The sequence below is a fragment of the Phymastichus coffea genome, unplaced genomic scaffold (assembly GCF_024137745.1).
Source record: "Phymastichus coffea isolate CEN01 unplaced genomic scaffold, Cenicafe_Pcof_1.1 PCOF00211, whole genome shotgun sequence".
Taxonomy (NCBI): domain Eukaryota; kingdom Metazoa; phylum Arthropoda; class Insecta; order Hymenoptera; family Eulophidae; genus Phymastichus; species Phymastichus coffea.
The window spans coordinates 97,148-119,660 of NW_026707022.1; the positions used below are offsets into that span (position 1 = coordinate 97,148).

At 37.7% G+C, this 22,513-nt stretch overlaps 3 protein-coding genes across 6 annotated transcripts; 2 read left to right on the plus strand and 1 right to left on the minus strand.

Annotated features, from left to right (window-relative positions):
* The first annotated feature begins 1,098 nt into the window (after positions 1–1,098).
* LOC131674093 (histone acetyltransferase KAT2A) lies at positions 1,099–6,281 on the plus strand. Of its 3 annotated transcripts, XM_058952600.1 has the most exons (8): positions 1,099–1,199; positions 1,278–1,322; positions 1,406–1,444; positions 1,736–2,705; positions 2,791–3,354; positions 3,428–3,707; positions 3,804–4,248; positions 4,355–6,281. In XM_058952600.1, exons 4-8 carry the CDS (start codon positions 1,747–1,749, stop codon positions 4,546–4,548), a joined length of 2,442 nt encoding a protein of 813 aa, XP_058808583.1. In that variant the 5' UTR covers positions 1,099–1,199; positions 1,278–1,322; positions 1,406–1,444; positions 1,736–1,746; the 3' UTR covers positions 4,549–6,281. The 3 variants fall into 3 exon arrangements, with proteins under 3 accessions (XP_058808583.1, XP_058808582.1, XP_058808585.1); XM_058952599.1 differs by lacking the exon at positions 1,099–1,199 and having other exon boundaries at positions 1,296–1,444; XM_058952602.1 differs by lacking the exon at positions 1,099–1,199 and having other exon boundaries at positions 1,296–1,444; positions 1,747–2,705.
* A 2,981-nt stretch (positions 6,282–9,262) lies between these two features.
* LOC131674094 (actin-3-like) lies at positions 9,263–19,698 on the plus strand. Of its 2 annotated transcripts, XM_058952604.1 has the most exons (5): positions 9,263–9,358; positions 9,447–9,586; positions 9,985–10,363; positions 18,750–18,985; positions 19,179–19,698. In XM_058952604.1, the coding sequence occupies exons 2-5, from the start codon at positions 9,461–9,463 to the stop codon at positions 19,566–19,568; spliced, it is 1,131 nt and encodes a 376-aa protein (XP_058808587.1). In that variant the 5' UTR covers positions 9,263–9,358; positions 9,447–9,460; the 3' UTR covers positions 19,569–19,698. The 2 variants fall into 2 exon arrangements, with proteins under 2 accessions (XP_058808587.1, XP_058808586.1); XM_058952603.1 differs by lacking the exons at positions 9,263–9,358; positions 9,447–9,586; positions 9,985–10,363 and adding an exon at positions 15,717–16,622.
* On the minus strand, positions 10,902–12,544 carry LOC131674095 (pre-mRNA-splicing factor 18). The gene is made up of 4 exons (XM_058952605.1): positions 12,329–12,544; positions 11,982–12,257; positions 11,467–11,892; positions 10,902–11,383 (listed from the first exon to the last, which is right to left on the minus strand). Exons 1-4 carry the CDS (start codon positions 12,392–12,394, stop codon positions 11,147–11,149), a joined length of 1,005 nt encoding a protein of 334 aa, XP_058808588.1. The 5' UTR covers positions 12,395–12,544; the 3' UTR covers positions 10,902–11,146.
* Positions 19,699–22,513: the final 2,815 nt, after the last annotated feature.

The following is a 22,513-nucleotide window of genomic DNA, read 5'->3' on the forward strand; positions in this document are numbered from 1 at the left end:
AGGTATTGTAATAAATATAATTTATATTTTCATACTATTTTTTGAAGAATTAAGAAAAATGTAAACTATGTCATAAATTGTCAAATCCTAATTAGTTTATTCTTATTTGAGCTCTGTAAGTCCATAGGTCATATGGTAAATTTAGTAAATTATAATTCTTGTTTGAATCATTTTAAATTCTTTATTATATAGAATTTATATTTATTATATAGAATAGCTAGAACAGCTGACAATAAATGAGTCAATAAATATAAGATAATTATATCTAGAGCCTAATATCAAATTGAAATTTCCAGAGCAAATTGAACAGAATGTAAAGAGTTGACTTCGGTCCAAACAGAGTCTAACACTGAAAATGTTGACAGTAATTGTGAAACAGTGTCAAAGTATGTTTAATTATTAAAATTTTTTAAATGTTTTACATTACAAATGTAACATATATATAAGTTGTAAATAAATAAACTAAACTAAACTATTAAAATTTTTTAGATTGATATTTATTGTTTTTAATTCTTTTTTAATATAGATATTACAGGTCTGAACCAAATGCTGAACTGTAAAAATTTACTGCTGACGATAACAATGACAACGTCAACTCTTTATATTCTGTTCAATTTGCTCTAGAAATTTTAATTCAGCATTACGCTTTATACATTGTCTAGCTATAATTAAAGAATTTAAAATTATTCAAACAAGAATTATAATTTATTAAATTTACCATATGACCTATGGACTTACAGAGCTCAAATAAGAATAAACAATAATTAAGATAAAATAAATAATAATTAAGATTTGACAATTTATGACGACATGTTTACATATTTTTCTTAATTCTTCAAAAAATAGTATGAAAATATAAATTATATTTATTACAATACCTCTTTCTTTGGACTTTTACTTTTACTACTGGGCTACATATCGAATTGTACTTGAAAATATATAATCAGTACTTCCCGAGGCTAACATCAATTTAATATGCTGATGACCAAACAATAGCTATATATATTGTATAATTGAGAATTTTCTTATTTTCCCTCTTTGTAACAAAACTAATTTGAAACGCGGAATTCGGACACGGTATAATGATAGAACAGCCACAAGTGTACAACAGACCTAGATGCGTTACGAATAGGAGAAAAAGAAGTTTGGGATGGGTGACCGAATGCTCATCGCTGCTGAGCAACAAATGCATACATATTGTATGTATACATTACACGCTACTCTTGGGTACACTGAGTCTATCTTAATTTTCTATATTCATTGGTTTGGTTGATAAGTTTAAGTTTATGGTTCTGGGCAGATTCGGCTTATGCGCAGAGAAGGTTGATATTGATTGTTGATCATCATTTATTGTAGTTATTTATACAACTATCAAGCGTATGTAACTGAATTAAAGTTTTATTAGTCAAATAAAAGGTTAAAATCAGTTTTCATGTAATTAGAGGTATGTTATCTTTTCTTTTATAATAATGCTTAACTTTTTCATTTTAATTATAACCTTTTTTAAAGTTTTCCTGTAATGCATGAATAAGTCTTATTCTTACAATTAGTTTTTTCATTGATAATTACATTTTTATGACTATTGTTATGATTATATTTTTCAAGATGCTTGTGTAGAACTTGACAATTTAGTGTAATATTAGTACGGCCTATTTGCATTTTGTAAACTTTTTAGGTATTGTGATCCTAATATTGTATAATAATTACTTTAGATTATTTACATAATTAATTTTAGAAATTGTTAAGATGTCGGGAGAAGAACCTGTTTCAAATGTCTCAACAGAAAATACAGGACAACCAATAACAAACTCAATGCAAGGAACAAGTAATAATGTAGAAACAAATAACACTCCAAGACCAGATCAAGCCAGCAGGCAAAATAATCTTCAACGAATTCAACAGCGGAAACAGCAAGTTTTCAATTTATCACAACTAAAAAAATTACTGAAACTGGCTAACTACAGTCAGTGCCAGGAAAAAGATTGCAAGTGTAGTGGTTGGAAAAGTACCCAAACACTAGCTAAATCTCCCAAAAGTGAAGCACAACCAATTGCTACATTTAGTGATCCATGTAGAAGTTGTGATCATACCTTGGAGAATCATATTTCTCATTTGATGTCTTTAAGTGAAGACACTATAAATAATTTATTAGGAATGGTGGTAGATGTTGATAACATTTTTATGGGTATGCACAGAGAAGAGGATCCAGATACAAAAAGAGTGTATTATTATCTGTTTAAGCTGTTGAGAAAAAGTATATTAGGTATGACAAAGCCATCAGTGGAAGGACCATTAGGACAACCACCTTTTGAGAAGCCTAGTATATCAAAAGCAGTGACAAACTTTGTCGTTCACAAATTTACACATCTGGGTCAACGAGAATGGCAATCAATGTATGATCTGGCAAAAATGTTTCTACATTGTTTGAATCATTGGAATTTTGAAAGTCCAAGTGCTCGAAAAATACTTGTTAGTCAAGATGAAGCAGCTGCTTATAAGATCAATTATACTAGATGGCTGGTATTCTGCCATGTCCCTGCATTTTGTGATTCATTGCCTCACTTTGACACAACACTTGTGTTTGGCAGAACTTTATTACAAGCAGTTTTCAAATCAGTATGCAAGCAGCTTATGGACAAATGTCACAATGAAAAAGAAAGAATGTCAGCTGAAAAGAGGGTTCTGGTGTTAAACCACTTTCCCAAGTATGTACATAATTTAATATTTCATACAATAAAAAATATTTGATATTTAATATTGTTCAATTAATGTATATATAACATATTTTAGATTTCTTTCAATGCTTGAAGTTGAAATTTATACAGAAAGTTCTCCTATTTGGGATCCAGAATACAAGCATATTCTTCCTCCACATTTGCAAACATCTGTAGAAACGAAAATGAATCAGAATCGCCGAACAGGAGGTGAATTCGAAAAAGTTACAGTCATGCCAAATGATAGAGACAATTTTACAACGATTAATCTTAGTCCAGGTATGAAGAAATTGCAGGGTAAAAGAGTACACACGGAAATGCGAAACGACGCGAAACGAAGAAAGACCGAAGAAGTTTTTGAGGACCTGTCAGAAGAGACTGTAACGAAAATTATAGCAACTATCAAAGATCCTAACTACATGTTTGGATTGGACGCGATATTTCCACCTAATGCACCAAGAGATGAAACTCCAAAAATGGAGGAAGCTCGTGGAATTATCGAGTTCCACATTATTGGCAATAGTTTGACACAACCAGTGTCAAAACAAACGATGCTTTGGCTGATAGGTCTTCATAATGTTTTTAGTCATCAGCTCACCAGAATGCCAATGGAGTACATTTCACAACTAGTCTTTGATCCGTACATATTACTTTTAAATTAATTTATCTCCACATTGCTTCAAACTAAAAAAAATAATATACTTATTTTACAGAAAACACAAAACTCTTGCTTTGATCAAAGACGGCAGACCTATTGGTGGCATTTGCTTCCGTATGTTCGGTTGCCAGGGTTTCACCGAAATCGTATTCTGCGCCATGACGTCCGAGCAGCAGGTCAAAGGATACGGCACTCATCTGATGAATATGCTCAAAGATTATCATATTAAACATAACATTCTGCACTTTCTCACGTTTGCCGATCAATTTGCTATTGGCTACTTCAAGAAGCAAGGCTTTAGCAAAGAAATTAAGTTACCGCGTACAACGTATCAGGTGAAAATTCTGATCTACGGAATCTTTGATATTTTATAAAATATTTGGAATTTAAATGGAATTTATAATAGTTGGATTTAATATTCAATCACTCAGGGTTATATTAAGGACTACGAGGGTGCAATGCTGATGCACTGCGAGTTAAATCCAAAGATAGTCTACACGGAATTCACTACAGTAGTACGCAAGCAACGCGAAATCGTTAAGCAGTTGATCTACCAACGTCAGCAAGAAATTCAAAAAGTTCATCCTGGTCTGACGTGTTTTAAAGAAGGCGTACGTGGTATTCCTGTGGAGGCGATTCCCGGAATTCGTGAAACTGGCTGGAAGAATTATGCTCAGACGAGGACGAGAGGTGTCGCAAAAGGATCGCAAAGTTCGGAACCTATGGAGGCATGTCTTGATGTTACTGATTCGCTGCACAATGCGTTAAAGAGCGTTTTAACTAGCGTGAAGAATCATGGTACTGCCTGGCCATTTTTGAAGCCTGTTGATAAGAATGAAGTGCCTGATTATTATGACCACATTAAGTATCCAATGGGTGAGTTTATTACCACTATAACATATTCATTAATAATATAATAAGTATACATCGTTTAAATGCAATGAATTACTAATAAAACGTATAATAATCAATATTATTCCAGATCTCAAAACAATGACAGAGCGCCTAAAGTCACGATATTACGTCACGCGTCGTTTGTTCATTGCCGACATGACGCGAATCTTTACCAATTGTCGATTGTATAACGGACCAGATACAGAGTATTACTCGTGTGCCAACTCGCTAGAGAAGTACTTCCAGACGAAGATGAAGGAAATCGGCCTTTGGGACAAATAGTCGAGAGCAGTGGGGCCGCTGATAAGCGACTGCCTTCACCCGACCTCATCCTCGTCCTCATCCTCAACGTCATCCTCTGAGTCCGTACTTTTCGAGGATATACCTTGTATTGAGATTGATGATTGAACAGTGATATACTTGGTTTTTGAATACTGAAATGGGTATTGAATGAAATCGGTATCGAAAAATTGATTCAAATTGAATGATTCTGCATTTACATCGCTTGGATAAAAAAAATCAATTTGATTTACGTGTGAATATGGGCATGTTGAATATATGACTTAGATTTAGTTATATTATAAATAAATATGACAAAAATACTAGGCTTAAAGAAGAAGAGAGAAAACAAATGTTGGCAGGACGCTTACCAGTTCCAACAAATTAGACTGAAATGGTGTGAATTAAGTATATTCAAATGTACTTTAAAACTAATATCGACGCACAAAAATTTAAAAGTAAAAGAGCATAAATGTATTTTATTGTTCATCTGTCAGAAAAAATACCGATTCGGGATTGATTTGTCTTTTTAAAGTTTTTCACTTTTATCAATTTTTTAATATTTGTTGTACTATACAACAATCGATTTGCATGGCGTTTCATCGAATTTGAATGAAATTTCATACATTGAATTAATGTATTGATTTTTTGTGTGATTTGTTGACTGCCAAAAGAATGTGTAAAGAACACGATGAAGATCGGAAGAATTATGTTATGTAGATGCCGCGGCGGTTAGTTTCACAGTCTAATTAATGTCATTAAACAGGCAGTTAATTAAGGAATTTAATACGCCAAGGAGCGGACTTGATAGTGTGCTCATGGCTATGGAACGTTGAACGTTCCCTCGGCTCGGCTCTTTTTTACCTTATAAGGCGAGATCGCTCCCGGAAAAATTCCGACTGATCCGCACTCTTTTCGAACGCTGTACGCGTATAGATTTTTTTTCCTTACCATCACAGCGTGACAAACGCTTTTCACCTTGAAAATGGGATGAAAAAAATTTTGATTATACTTATATTTATCATGAATAGTATCACGGATAGAAAGCACATTATTTCTGATTGACTATGGGAATGTACTTAGAAAATTATTGGTGTTAGAATTTTATGATTGAGCAAATTGACGGATACACAACCCGTAATAAAATAAGTGCGATTAACCCATCCAAAATCTAAATAAACCAGTAATTAGTTGCATAGTTCTTATAAGAAATGAGTTTTTAGTATAAGTAATAAAAAGAGAATTGTGCTTTGTGAAACGTTAAAAGATAGATTTTTGTAGATATTCTCTCTGATGTATGATAAAAACATTTATTTCCAATACATAAAACGTTTGCTTGAAAAAGATATTTTTTTATCGATTTTTATTTCCTTTTTATCAAAATAATTTTTCTGATTAATTTTCCATCATAGCGGATTTAAATCACAAAACATTTGAAAAAAATATTTTTTTCAGCTTATATTTTTCTATTATCAAAATAATTTATTTTATTTAATTTTACATCGCAGTTAACGGATATTCAAATCGAAGTGAAAGTTAAAAATCGCTGAATATCACGAGAGCATGAAATAGTTCTCGTTGTGAACTACAAACGTTGTAAATAAATTATTCGGCAAGGTGTGAAAAGCGGAAGTTCGCATATACATTACAAACACTGATGAGCTTGCGTTTAAACGATAGATACGTAGATTAATATTGTATAAAGCCTTCTGATGGTTTTGATTACAACAAATTTTCGCAATACACAAATTAAAAATGTTTTCTTTTTTAACTGACCCACCTTTTCCAATACAATCACAAAGAGTCGACAAACCATTTGGATATTCAGATTAGAACGTAACAATGTGCGAAAGAATTAATATTGAAAGCTGTGCACATGGATGCGTGCAATAAATTTATGCCACTAAGTAATTGTAACTAATTAGTGTGCATGCGAGATACCTCACAATGAATAGGCAATCAGAGCAATTGAGAAAATTTATTCTTACAGTGGATTTGATTTTCTCCACTCTTGCATATTCTAGTTCATCTTAACATTTTATTTAAAAAGAAAAAAAAAGGAAACCTATTTCGAGATCTAATTCTCAACAGTCAATAATTTGTTCTCGATCCATTGATCTGAAATTGTAATTTCGTAACCTACAGATGAATAAACTACACGAATCAGTTAATTATCGAAGGTCTTTTACTCTCATTTAATTACAATTTAGGCTGATTGTTTCCAATTGGTCCGTCCGTGAAACATTGTCACACTTCAACGTTTTTGTCAAAAAACTCGGTCGATGAAACACACAATTCCTCGTTGAAAGCATTAAACTAGAATCAGACATACAAGGATAGCTTTTTTTAGGTGCAAAATTTTTGAAGTAAATTTAGTCCGACTAATTACGTTTAGTTTAGTACACGTTTGTCACCAATGCATCACTTTGATCAAGAATTATCTTCTTCGTAACCTAGGCAAGTTTCAAGCCTTGTATGAGTAATTTGGATAAAAATATCAAAGTCTTGCGGTATTGCAAAAATAACACGTCTAACTTCTTTCGAAAAGGAAAAGAATCACGTTGAAAATAGAAAATAGCTATCCACTCATATAGTTAAACAAACAACTTGCGCTTTCATTTTTGCATTCAATTAATTTTCTATCTCGTTCATAAACGTCTGAATTGGTAGATCTTCGTGGAAAGTGCTCTGTCCATCACAATGATGAATGGTTCGTTCGTTCCACACGCGCAAAGCAAAGAAGTTTTATATTTTTCTTCTACCAAAAGCAAATATATCAAAATTAAATAATCTATTAGATGATATTTATTTCGCTGTACGTTGCATTATCTCGCTATTTCATTGACAGCGCAATAGTTTTTAAAGGATTATTCATTATCTATATATCAAGCACGCTAATTTGTTATTTCCACTTTGCAAAATGAAACGTTTATTTTGCTTTTGGTCAATAATTGTCTGATTATTATCAAACGATTACAAAGTCGCTCAGCCGATTTAGAAAATTATTTATGATTACTAAGATGTTGCATTATTTGGCGTTTTTATGGTTGAATGCATATCGACAGTAAAAATTCACTACTAAAAGTTTTTAATAAAAAAAATTGAATTTCTTGCGTGGAAATATAAATATACTAGAAATTTTTGATCAATTTGACTAGATTGATAGATAAGCTAGATAACGAGTTTTCAATGCAAGCAAAAACTATGTCACTTCATGGCTCAATAACGTCAGAAAGTGCCACTTAATAGGTTCTAAATTCAAGCTCATAAAATCCCCTTTTTTAGTCGAAACGATAACGCTCGAATTATTTTACAAGATTTTCATTAGTATTGTAAGGAAAATAATCGCCAACTCGGGCACCGAAACGAAACGTCAGTTTGCAAAGCCACTAATTTCACCGATAAAATTTCTGTCGGACGCGCAATGAATGCACATTCGTTGTAACTGTAAACACTCGTACGCGAGGAACAATCGCATCGATCGTCAATCAAAGAGGCAAAAAAAGAAATCCTCGCTTTTCTCCTCGCGCACCCGCGCGCATTCCTACGATTTTCGAGAGAAAACTAACATCTCGAGCGACTTTCATCGCGAGGCAAAAAAAAAAAGGAAAAAAAGAGGCGGAGATTCCGATTCGCCTGGCAGCCAATTTGCAGCGCGAGCTTACTACGCTCTGTTTCTACGCTGTTATATAAATATTATTATAGGAAATAACTGAGCAGACAGGTTGGCAGGCCCAGCTTGGTTTGGCTGTTGATATCGCGGTGATAGCGTAGCACACGCAATTGCAACCAATTAGGCTGATTCAATCGAAAGAAAATGTAGCGTTGCTAAACGCTTAAAATTAACGAGTCGCGTTATTTATCATCCGCTTAATGGGCAGTGCATCGCGCGAAGGGGAGTCGAGTAGAAAGCGATTACACTATGCGCAGCTGGAAATGAATAAAAGAAACACATAGCGCTGCAAGTTTGGGAGTGACCAATTCGCGGCGTTAGTTGTTCGTGCCCTGTTTGCGCTGCACATATATTGACGTATCCCGAAGGCGCGATAAAAAGCGGACGCGCGCTTTTCGACACGCTCCCTCGTACGTACTTAGTGCGATGTGGTTTGTAGTTTAGCAATCGTCACGACCATCGAATCTGTCGTATTACATGAACGAAAAGTACGCGATCGGATTTTTGTACGTAAATAGATGTATGTAGATGGATAACGAGAGCGAAGTCGTTCAAGTATATATATTTTGGAGCAACCCGTTCGGTACGATGATGATTCATTTGCTCCTGCCCCGATATTAACGTCAGTGAGTCCTTGCGTATAAGGATAAACTTTAACCAACGTTGGCCGTTTATGCCTAGGCGTAGTTGCTCAACGTGGCAGGTTCGTTCAATTTTCATCGACATTACCATCTGTGCGTCCGAAAGAAGAAAATCAGGGAAAATCGACGTGAAACGAAAGCCCCGTAAAGAAAGACTCTCGGCGAGCGTCGAGCAAGGCTCGGAGAGAATTGGTCGGACCCATCGTCCCAAAGGTGGCAAAGTCAGTCGTCCCACTTTTACAGCCAAGATCGCTCGCTGCAGTGTGTCAAGGCCGCGAGGAAGTGACGATCCGAGCGAGTGCAGTCCGGAAGAGCCGCGCGAAAAATCGGCCGAGTCTCGCGGGGGGCAAGGAAGGGGAGACGATATAAAGTCGGCCGAGCGAAGACTCGGCGCGCTTCTAATCCCGCAAGAGCCGCAAAGTGTTTGTGCTGTACTGTTGAGCCTTCGGTGTTCGTTGCTCTTGCTCTCTAGTCATTTGTGTCACCATAAGGAATATCCGTAAGTCGCTGATCGGTGTCAGTTCTCATTATCGCTTCGTTGTACCAAGCAATCGAGTGAAGTCTGTTCTGCGCGATTGGGATTTTAGTTTTGACGGCCAGCATGTGCGACGACGACGTAGCTGCTCTTGTGGTTGACAATGGATCTGGCATGTGCAAGGCCGGATTTGCTGGCGACGATGCACCTCGGGCTGTTTTTCCGTCTATCGTCGGCAGGCCTCGTTATCAGGTGATTTCATTTTTATTTTATCCTCTTGTAACATATTAAAAGAAAGATTTCCCAAACTGCTTATGGCAAGATGTTATCTTTGTGTTTGGTTTTCTCATCGCCATTGAAAATATTTTTCCGATAATTTTGGTCATCTTCAATTTTTCTTTGTTACGTCCATTTTCAATACGCAAATCATATTATTTGATTATCATTCTACGCAACACGAACGTTCCCTCCAGCACTCGGCGCTTGCAATGAATTGAGCGATCCTATTACAACACCCATTCGATACAACTGAATTATTACTTGTCAACGTTAAAAGAGCTGTGGGCTTGAAATTTTTAATTTAGAATGGCATTTGCTACGTTGCAAACGAAAGTGTCCGTGAACGGCAAAACTGAGAGATTATGGTTTAGGGTATCATGGTCGGCATGGGCCAAAAGGACTCGTACGTGGGCGACGAAGCCCAATCGAAGCGCGGAGTGCTGACGGTGAAATATCCGATCGAGCACGGCATCGTGACCAACTGGGACGACATGGAGAAGATTTGGCATCACACGTTTTATAACGAGCTGCGCATCGCACCCGAGGAGCATCCCGTTCTGCTCACCGAGGCGCCGCTCAATCCAAAGGCGAACAGGGAAAAGATGACTCAGATTATGTTCGAGACTTTCAACTCGCCAGCCATGTACGTCGCTATTCAAGCTGTCCTCTCGCTTTACGCGTCGGGCAGGACCACTGGAATTGTCCTCGACAGTGGTGACGGGGTTTCTCACACTGTACCCATCTACGAGGGTGAGTTCCTTGATTATCTCGGCCTTTTTACCGATAACGATTTTTTTCTTTGCCACTACAAGTCCTTCCGCGTATAACGTCGTTATTGCTACTCTCTCAATTGAATCAAACGGCTGCTTCTTTTCACGCTCTGGATCGCCTCCTCGTAATGCCTAATTTATGCTGTGCCTCGCGAACAGAATGTTTACTTTAATTGGCAATTAATTTTTTTTAAATAAAATGCGTTAACTAGGTAGGCGTTTCAACTTGAATTATGACAATTTAAAGAAAGCCGTTTTAAGATCAAGGTCGCGGTCGTTTCGCCTTTGCCCTTTTTCGGTTAATTGCACTCAAGGATCTCTCGATCAATTAAGCCCAAGTGATACAGAAATAATCAATGTATATGCCTTTAATTGACTAGAGACATCGTTGATTTGCCAAATAGGAAATTGAAAATTAGTAGGTAATGATTCATTATAAAACTTATTAAATGGCTTAACTCTATTTTTTGTAAGAAATAGGGACGTCTTTATAAATAAGAGTAGTTTTGATATTGTTATTATCGAATTTACATTCGTCCATGTAAACTGAGTTATTTTATTAGATTTGTACATGATAATCGGATAAATGCAGTAGAGATTTGAAATATGATTTCATAACTACTTACATTTTCTTTTTTTTGGTTCAATTTTAATTGTTTCCAGAACAAACTTACAGAACAAATTTATCTTACATTTTTCAAATTAATTATTTACACGTCAACACTTTATAAAATAAATTATTGGTCATTGAATACCAAATATATTACGGTTTCATATATTCGACACACCGCGATGGATCCGTAGGATAGTATTCTTGACACTTTGTCATAAGTCTTTTGAGAGCTTGAATGTATTTCCGTTGTGTCTCGTCGTTCATCACATGTGCCACATTTTTCGAGAAAATTTTTTCTCTTCCCGTACGCGCATGGATACCAACCATAGTTACTCCAATAGGCCAAGGTGAGTTTCCAATTGCCATTTGGAGATAAGCATCACTTGCCTAAAATTATACGCACATATTTTTGGCTTGGTAAAAATTCTATTAACAAGATATATTTTGTATTATATAATGCAGGAACTTACCAAAATATAATTTCTTTCTAGTAAATGTTTAACAATTTCTGTTAAGCTATCTGTAATGTCTTCCGGCAATGACTTGTTCTTCAATTTCCTGAGAAGAGGTTTCAAATATTCTTTAGTTTGAGCAAAAACAGCACCTTCCATTTTACCCCTTGTACCCATTTTTTCTACTCCTGATCGACTGTTTAAATGCTCACCCCAGGTTTTCACTAGAAACTGTAAGAACGTAGTGATAATGTGCATATCAGTTTCTCTGCCTCTTTTCTCGAGATCAGCTGCCATCATCTGTATATCCTCGTATGTAATTTCTTGTTCTAACTTATATACATCTTTCTTCTGTTGCTCTTGGGGTTTAGACGATTCAAGAAGTTCATTCAAGTAAGCTTGATCTACTTTGTCCATAGCTTCTTGGAAATCATTACGTAAGCCCTATATAACAATTAGTAATATACTTTATTCGTAGTTTATAACTTATATAGTGCAATGCAATCATTAGGAATTACAATATTGACACATACCTTGTTAACTTCTGGTTCAAGTATCTCAACCCTTCTCAATCTCTTGAAAGAGTCAATTTCAGATTCTCCAAAAAGTAGAATCGGCTGACTTCTTTCTCTTAACTTTCGAATCACTTCTACTCTTGACAAAGTTTGTGCACTATCGATCATTGATTTTTCAGCATCCATAGATCCTCTATTTCCATCTGTGTTTGTACTTCCACTATTTGTTTCACTTGATTCACTGGATTCTTTTTCTAATAATTCAGCTCTTTTGAAATACTTTTTCTTTTCTTGCTGTATTAAAAATGAAAAACAATTAGAAATACTCTCGCTACTATATCTTATGATTCTGTATTTACACTTACGATTAAATGTTTGTCCACAAGTTCTTTCCTCTTCTTCGCTATTATATCTTTCAACACTGCGTTCATCTTGCTAGAGTAATAGTATCTTTATAGGTCAAATATCAATCAACGAACAGCATAAAAAAGTTGTTCTGCCTATCTGAAATGTGATTTTGTTGTTAAATAAAGGTTATACTCGTCGATCCAACGCAACTCTGCAGCGACTGTCAGATTTGACTTCGATTTACAAACTAACCAATAAGCACTTAAGGTGCCTTTCCAATCAGACGTAAATCACACGCAGCAAGCGTAAAACTAAGAAATTCTGAGTGCTGCCAACTTCGAAATTCAAAATGAATAAAAAAGACATAATTCCTATTGTACGTAGCCTTAAAAAATTATAAATGTAAACATGAAGCCAATTGACAAATTGTTGTATGGATATGGGATGGACAAATCGTTATAACATAAGAGACATCTCATATAATCCCATATAACCATTTTGTTATAACAATTCGTCAATCGGCTTCATGTTTACATTTACAATTTTTTGAGGCTGCGTACAACGTGGATTGAATCGCGACCCCCCCAGTTAGGTTGGTATGAGAATTCCGTCGTTGCATCGGAACGAAGAAACCGCGGGAAAATTCAAAAATGAAAATAAGTTTTAAGATACGATAAAAAGCTAAAACGTTACTAATTTGTTTTTAGGTTTAAAATTAATTGTTTGCCGAACAATGAATTTAGATGCATGATTATTTGATTTTAGGTTTTAATTATATAATTTAAGAACGAGCGTTATACTATGGCCGATCTGAAAACCACCGTTACGGACTTAAAGTAGCAGGGCAATTCTTGGCTATTTCAAACAGTTTAAAACTTCAAATCACCAATTTTGTTCAAAGTTGGTAGACTTTTTATCTATACAGAGGTCAACATCTGTGCAGAGTTTTAGATCAAAATATTGATAAGGGGCCGACTTATCAACTGTTGAAAAAATATTGGACTTTTTTTTATTAATTCGATTTCTCGGAGACTAATAAAGATATGGACATGATTCTTTTTTTAAAAGACGCGGAAAGAGTTTCACTTTTAAAATGTAAATAATAAAATACCAAATAATTTATTTATGCCATTGTTATAAACAATTTTTTCAAAAAATCGACGATATCTCAAAAAACGATATTTTTTTTCTTTTAATTTTTGCACCATCGTGTTCCTTGTCATTTTTTACATAAGAAACCGGTGAGAAAATCGAGTGCCCGCTATTAGGATTAAGATAGCACTAAAATGAAACGAATCGCGCGCTAGCCGCTCGGCCGTCTGCTACTCGTGCGGTACCAACGTTGCTTGCTGCAATTGCCTTCTTTAAAGAATAAATAATTTCATATTCTAACAGTTTATATGTATTTATTTAAATAATAGATAAATTAATTAATTAAATAAGTAATTAAATTTAAATTAAATTTTGATGACTTATTTACTTATTATAACGTAATATAAAGTAATATAAGTAAAGTAATATAAGTAATATAAATCTGAAACAACATTGAATGAAACATTTGCTCTGTGCGTTAGATCGGGCGTGAGAATGACGTATATGCAAAAATATATGGTAGAAAATATAAACATCAATTTGTAATAGCTTCTAGAAGTCTTTAAAAGTCTTTGAATTTCTTACGAAAAAGAATTTATGCTAAATATCAAAAAAATTTAATTGAATTCGTCAAAAATACATTTCAAAATACTGTAAAAAAAATTATTTATGTTAGTGATGTTGCCGGAAGCCAATATAAAAATAGAATGAATTTTCTAAACTTAGTTCGATATTACGGCATTTATTCTATTTAGAGCAGGGTGTCATTTTTTTGCAAGTTATCATGTTAAAAGTCCATGTGATGGAATTGGTGGAGGTATAAAAAGATTAGCTCGACGAGAAAGCTTGCTCGGTAAAATCATAAGTAATTCTGCAGAATTTTACAAATGGGCGAAGCAAGTTATGCCTAAAATAACGTTTATTTACTGTAGTCAAGAAGAATATGAAATTTTTGAAAGTAGCATGTATAGTCAATTAAAAGATGCTCTTACTATACAAGGAACACAATCACTGCATGCATTCATTCCAGTTAGTGATGACAATACAACGGAAATTAAAGTAAAAAAAACTTCATACTCTTCTGAATTTGAAATAAGACGCATAATTTAAAGGGTTTTTTTTTGTAAAATTACTTGTAAATAACTTATTAAGAGTATTATGGTGTAGGTCCCATAAAAAAACATTTTTAATGCGGCCGCATCCTAAATATGCGTCGGTCTCAAGCCCGCTCAAACGCAGAGAGCGAATGTTTAATTTCAATATTATATCAGATTGTATAAAAAAATAGTTCATTTACATTACTTACTTAATTAATACATCTATATATTATTTAAATAAATACATATAGACTGTTAGAATATGAAATTATTTATTCTTTAAAGAAGGCAATTGCAGCAAGCAACGTTGGAACCGCACGAGTAGCAGACGGCCGAGCGGCTAGCGCGCGGTTCGTTTCATTTTAGTGCTATCTTAATCCTAATAGCGGGCACTCGATTTTCTCAACGGTTTCTTATGTAAAAAATGACAAGGAACACGATGGTACAAAAATTAAAAAAAAAAAAATATCGTTTTTTGAGATATCGTCGATTTTTTGAAAAAATTGTTTATAACAGTGGCATAAATAAATTATTTGGTATTTTATTATTTACATTTTAAAAGTGAAACTCTTTCCGCGTCTTTTAAAAAAAGAATCATGTCCATATCTTTATTAGTCTCCGAGAAATCGAATTAATAAAAAAAAGTCCAATATTTTTTCAACAGTTGATAAGTCGGCCCCTTATCAATATTTTGATCTAAAACTCTGCACAGATGTTGACCTCTGTATAGGTAACAAGTCTACCAACTTTGAACAAAATTGGTGATTTGAAGTTTTAAACTGTTTGAAATAGCCAAGAATTGCCCAGCAGTCAAAATCAAAGCTCGAATAGCAGACCTGAAAAAGTCTGTTTACACGTGTATATGTCTATTTTAAATGTTTCTTCCGAGTTTCTTATGCTTTTACCTGCTTTTGCTTCAGCAAGGATTTATCGTTATGCTGGCATTTAGATAAGTTATTATTTATTTATTTATTTACTATCTACAATAGAATTTTCCCGCGGTTTCTTCGTTCCGATGCAACGATGGAATTCTCATACCAACCTAACTGGGGGGGTCGCGATTCAATCCACGTTGGGTGTACAATAGGAATTATGTCTTCAATTAATTTTGAATTTTGAAGTTGGCAGCACTTAGAATTTCTTGGTTTTACGCTTGCTGCGTGCGATTTACATCTGTATTGGAAAAGCACCCTTACCAAAGTCAACAGCCAAAGATAAGCAAAGACGCGTGTAGCATTGCAACGTCAACGTGTACAATTTATAGGGTCCCGCTAATAGTTTAACAAATTGCCATTATTCACGCAACTGTAAACATTAGTAACGTTTGTCGTTTGAGGAAAAGTGTTGAGTGTTGAAGCCCGAAAACCACGTGAAAGAAGTAGGCGATACGTGCAAGTTGATTGGATTTGTCGAGCGTAGAAGTGTTATCTGTGTTTTTGAGTTATCAGCTTTAACCGAAACGAATTGAAAAATCTTATCTGCAAAGCTACTTCGAAAAGAATTCGCAGTGTTCACTGCACGTATAAAAAAAGAGCTTTAATCGAGTGCGATAAAAAGCTATTAAAGTACACGTCGTCGATAAGCATGTCAGTGGTGGAGGATTATGAAATTCGCGTAGCCAATAAACACGAGATCCCGTTAATAAACGCACTGTTGGAGAAATATTTTCATCCCGAGGAGACGCTGCTAAAGTGCATGTTGTCGAGCCAAGAGTGCAGCGCGGAACAATTAGCTGAAATTGACGTCGATCAACGCAGGATAAACGAGGCGATGATCGTTAACTTCCCGTGTCTGCTGGCGGTTCACGCGTCCAGCGCGGAAATCGTGGGTGTGAACGTGATGATCGCTAGCGAGAACCCGAAATTGGTCGACGGCGATCGCCGATCGATCGACGTCTACGAGGCGCACCGACCCAAGTCCGCGTTGCTCGCCGATTACTTTCGCCGCATGAACGAGATGATCGACCAGGCCGAGTTGTTCGTCAAGTTCCCGGCGGCCGAGCGGGCCTTGGAGTTTTACGCCGTGGCCGTCGGCGAGCAGCATCGACGCAGAGGCTTAGCCACGAGACTGATGAAGGAGGGCTTGGAGCTCGCCAAGGGGACCGGCGTCAATTTGGTGTTCGGTCTGTTCACCTCGCCGCACTCGAGACGATCCGCCGAGAAGGTCGGGCTGGCGAGCGTCGCGGAGCTCGACCTGCTCGAGTACCGCGACGACGCGGGATCGCGGATATTCGCCGGCGCCGAGCCGCGTCACAGCGTCGCTACGGTGATGGCCGCGTCGGTCTGAGGCGCGGGGCGAGAGGAGCGCGCGGACTCGTCGCGCTCATCCCCGAGCAGAAGTCGCCGCGTCGATCGCTCGCGGAAAAGCGCGACGGGCGCGCGCCGGCATTATCGCGGCGCAGTCGTCAGTGTTTCGCGGCCGCGAGATGAGCGCGCATCGGCGGGACGCGGAGTACGTGGCGCGGGCCGCGAGCACTCGCGACCTCGACGAGGCGATCGGCTTCATGAAGAGGCACTTCTATCCGGAGGAGACGATATTCAAGAGCCTGCTGCTGAAGCACCGGCCGTCCGTTGACGAGCTGAGGATCATCGACGAGGACCAGGCGAACATCGTCAGGTGCATGCTGCTGAACTCGCCCTGCATCGCCATCGTCCACGAGCCGAGCCAAACTATCGTCGCGATGAGCATGATGATCGGCAGCGCCAAGGCCAACGGCCAGAGCCACTACAACGTGTACGCGGAGTATCAGGCCAGGTCCCGATTCGTGGCGGACTACGTGAGTGGTGTCGCGAGGATGATCGAGAGCGCGCAGCTCTGCAGGAGCTATCCGGGCGCGCGGAGCGCGCTCGAGCTCGACATGATGGCCGTGGATCGCGAGCACGGCAGGCGCGGACTGGCGGTCAGGCTGCTGGAGGCGAGCCTGGACTACGCGAGGGCCAACGGCTTCGACCTCGTGGACGGGCTCTTCACCTCGGACTACGCCAGGCGGGCCGCCGAGAAGGTCGGCATGACCAGTCTCATGGATTACCAGCTCGAGCACTGGTGCGGACTTAGCGGCGCTGGGGACCTGCTGCCTTACAAGACTGCCAGTCTCATGGTCGTACATACCGGCGGCTGCGACGCCGATTGAGCTCCAAGCAGACAATCCGTGGGCTCTTTTTGGCACTATGCGCGTTGCGAAGTTGTTGCGCCATTGTTATCTGACGTAAACGTCGATTGCTGCTTCTCTCTCTCTCTCTCTCTCTCTCTCTCTCTCCCTCCCTCTCACGCATTCTCTTTGTGTTCCGGCTGCGGCGGTATCGCACCTCTCTCGAGTCCCACCCGGCGCGCCCGTCGACGACCGTGCACTTTCCAGAGCGAGAGCGGGACGCTCGCCGAACGCGCTCACGAGAACCAGAGGATCTTCGTATTTTTGTCAACTGCGCCCCCGCACGACGTGGCTTTTTATAACGAGCGCATTTCTGAAAATACTTGTCATTCTGACCTTGTAACACAGAAAATATATGCGGCAAAACGTACACACCTTTTTTTTTTTATCTCTATTATTGATGATAATGCTGCGATATTCGCGATGCCTTATTTCACCGATAATATTAGAAGTGCGTTTGGCTCGCTGCCACCGGTACTCTGTCGCTTTTCACGCTCTCACCGAAAATAGCTCACCATGAAAATTTTTTCGCGTCAACTTTCACTATAGCTCGGTCTCGCGAAGAATAAAATCCACGAAGAAAGCATCTCTCTTGTTTTTTTGTTTTTTTTTCTTTCTCGTAGCAGAGGTTCCTCATTAGAGCGACGATCCTTCCGTTCCGCGTATGATACATGGTTTCCTCGCTCTCTTTTATCCAAGCCAGCTCGTCTCTTCGTTTCAAGGTTTTTCCGGCGAATCCGCTCGCGACAGATATAGAAAAGCCGATAAGCGCTCCGCCAACAGAGCGTCTGGCATTGACAATCGTGGCACTGTCCACGGCGAGCGCGATAAAAAGAAAGAAGGCGCAACAGACATCGATTTCAGAGTACAATAAGCTTCTCGATTCTTTCGAAATAATCGCACGCGAAAACAGCGGCGAGTATCGTGCTTGCGCTTCGTGCAACCTGAATTATCCGACTGCTCGAGAATAAAACGGCGCGGCGCGATTTGCAATTGAGATTCGGCGCATAATTCTTCGAGAGCCCCGTCTTCGGCAACAAGTATCGCGCGCTTCCTCGAGAAATCGAGCGGAAAGAGAAGATGAGCGCTTTTCGATTGCAGGATACGCGCTGCCGCACGCGATACTGCGCCTGGATCTGGCAGGTCGCGATTTGACCGACTACCTAATGAAGATCCTCACCGAGCGCGGCTACTCGTTCACGACGACAGCCGAGCGCGAGATCGTGCGCGACATCAAGGAGAAACTGTGCTACGTCGCTCTTGACTTCCAGCAGGAGATGTCGACTGCTGCCGGTTCCAGCGCCCTCGAGAAGAGCTACGAGCTTCCCGACGGACAGGTTTGCTTCTGCTTGACGTGTGCGAGGGCGTGTACGCTCGAAGGTGTCGTGCAATTAGCTTTGAGTTCGAGCATTAGCAGTAGGCTGAATTGCTCGATCGACACCTCCTATTGCACACCCCCTTGAGTCAGCCAAGATCGGGAAACGAACGCGTAGGCAAACTGTGGCGATACTCACGCGTGTTCTTCCTCAGGTGATAACGATCGGCAATGAGCGTTTCCGCTGTCCGGAGGCGATGTTCCAGCCGTCGTTCTTGGGCATGGAATCGAGCGGCATCCACGAGACGACCTACAACTCGATCATGAAGTGCGACGTCGACATTCGCAAAGATTTGTACGCGAATTCCGTGTTGTCCGGCGGCACCACCATGTATCCTGGGATCGCGGACAGGATGCAAAAGGAAATCACCGCCCTGGCGCCGTCCACCATGAAGATCAAGATCATTGCGCCCCCCGAGCGCAAATATTCGGTCTGGATTGGAGGATCGATCTTGGCTTCTCTGTCTACCTTCCAGCAGATGTGGATCTCCAAGCAGGAGTACGACGAGTCTGGCCCTTCTATTGTTCATCGAAAATGCTTTTAAGCGCACGCTTTACGTTTCGCGCGATACCGTCTTGTATTTCCAGTGTTCACCCTATGATCCTTCGTTTCCCTCTAGGCTATGTATTTACTCATCGTGTTAATGTATATACTTTTCCTTTTTAATTTATTCGTCTCGCATATTGAATCTAAATCTTGAACTCTTTATGTTATGTCCTGAAGGTAAATCTCTTAAAATCACTACACCGATAGCTCGTAAGACTTTTATTTCAAGTTTAATATAATGCAATTCACATTTTATTTTACATTACTTTTTGCTACTAAAATAAAGAACAAAATGGTTTGCGTTCTAAAAATAAATAAATAGCTTAAAAATGTATTAGTGTAGGTGTAATTTGTACGGGAATGAGATATTTAGTATCGTAGTCTAGTCTTCTTATATCAACTAAATAAATATTATTGACCTAGGCTCAATTGATTAATATATAAATTCAACTTGATTACGTGAAGTTGTTTTTTCGTACTGAAATGCATAAAATATAAGTAGATACAAATGTGACGGAGAAACTTTAATTATTTGATAGTTTGGTCTAAAGCTGAACATAGTTTTGAACTCGTAAAAGTATAATGATATAATTAAATACTACAAATAAAATATTTCGGGTCATGTCAATGTGTTAAGCATGATGAATCCCATGTTCAATAGACTATCATTACGTAATGATCAAAGTCGGTAAAATACTATGGAACAATATCAAATAATGAATATACGATAGCTTACCTGAACTCGAATATATGCTTTTGTGTCTCAACGTATAAACCAAAAGATTGAATACTTCAATAAAGTATCTTTTACTCAGATTGTTTTTGACACATTTGCGGTTATAATAGATGAATTGCTAGCTTACTATTTTCCATTTCATAGTGTATTACGCTACTAGGGAGTACAATAGGCAAAGTACGCACAGTATGATATTTGCCTATATACTCCCGTGTTGCGTATACTCATTTTCCGCACACCCCCATAAAGGGGTGATATTGCTCCCTACTAAGAGGCTGCACAGTTACGCACAGTTATGCACTTCACGCGCAGTGTGGAGAAAGGGATATTGTATACTACTAAATTACGGGTGTGCCAAATTCATGTCTAATTCAATTTCAAACCAATTTTGTCCTACTTTTGTAAGTCGTATGTTTTATATCGACAATGCAGTATTGCAAGATTCGCAAAACCACTCGCAAATGCAGATATTGCTGTTGAAAAACCTGATATCATACTATAAGGCGTGATAATTCATTGGCATTTCGTCTACTCGGCGTTCGAAACGTATCAAAGTACACGCTTTGATAAAATTAGTTCTGAGAGAATATGAAGAAATAACGAGTCGCCGCCTTTCATCATATTGCAATGATAATAAAAACTTGAATTAATCTAAAAGTATCCAAAAAAATAACGCATATTGCGCGTATCACAAGCCTTTGCGTAGGTTTCCATTGAGATAGTGAAAAACCTCCCACCAGTTATTATACATGGTCTGGAAATTCACATCATCACTATCAATAATAATCTCCTCATTTTCGGAGAAGCGAGATACCATTTGACGTTGTAACTGAGATTACGCAGTTGGATGAAATCATGAGTTCTGAGGCTACAGAGTTATGAATTGACCAAGCATCGAACACAGATGAATTAGAATCAATAATTATTTGGCCATTTAAGAATACGATCACAAAATGTAAAATTAACGCATTAATAAATTTGCCATATCTAAGAATATCTATTAGACACTCACTATTCAACAAAACCTAAAAGAAAACAATTAACGTTAATGTACGTTTAATTATAACCCATGAGTTTAAAACCATTTGACTAGATGTAGTCCAACACTAAACACAGACATTAAGTTTAAATAGTACTTGTAGTAGTAGTATCCAAGTGAAGCTGTAAATTTTTTCAATAATTAATGTCATTTTATAAAAAAAAGATCAGGATAAAACATATCAAAATGAATATTATATTATTATGAATAACACACTTAAATATTTCGCTGTAAAAATGAACAGCTTGCACCATGGCTTTGTAGGCTTTGTTATCCGTAGTTGTAAAATCCACCATATTATACTCGTATTCCTCTAAAAATCTAGAATTTGTAAACGTATCCTAAGGTTGATGAACATACAAAAATTAACACGTATCAAATCTGTTGTGAAAACTCGGTGAACAAGTATTCGAAAAATCACAACGGATTATGGATAGTTTAAACAAAAAGGTTTTATTCAATCTCTTGTACATTCTAGCCTGGAACGTATGAAAGACTATGTTGGAACACTGGCAATCGCCGAACACCTCAGCAGTGAATGGGAACTAGGGAGTGATGTCGACTTGGCATAAAAGAGGTCGCCGTCAGATATTTTACAAAATTAATCGACAACGTACAAGATAAATAATGTTTACATAATGTCCACTAAATGTGATTGAATGGAAAATTGAAATGATTCACTGAAAGAATGTATAATTACTGAACGATTTCGAAAATGACACACAGGTGTCTCACATTTATTGTGAAAGAATAGTCATACGCGATAATCATTTAACTCCAGTAAATAAACACAAAGATCGTCTTAAACATTATAAGGAAATAATGTTTGTCTGTGTCCACCAAGAAACTATAGTCGGTATTGTATGAATTAATCTTTTTAACTTTAGTGTTGTTGATCCCAAGAATCCACAACTGCTTTAACTTTATTTAGAGTGAAAAAGATTATACAGGATATAAAAACATATACTAAAAAAAGCAGAATATGAGGTAATTCAAACTGTTCAATCAGTTGTTCACGTATTGAATGAAAAATTTCAGGTCCTCGGCAGACACATGTGTAATAAATGAGCATATTGTACTTCGGTAAGTATTCTGTGGTGAATATTTACTTACTTATCAACCGTTAGCCTTTGCAATAGCAAAGATAATTTAAGTTGCATTATTCCTC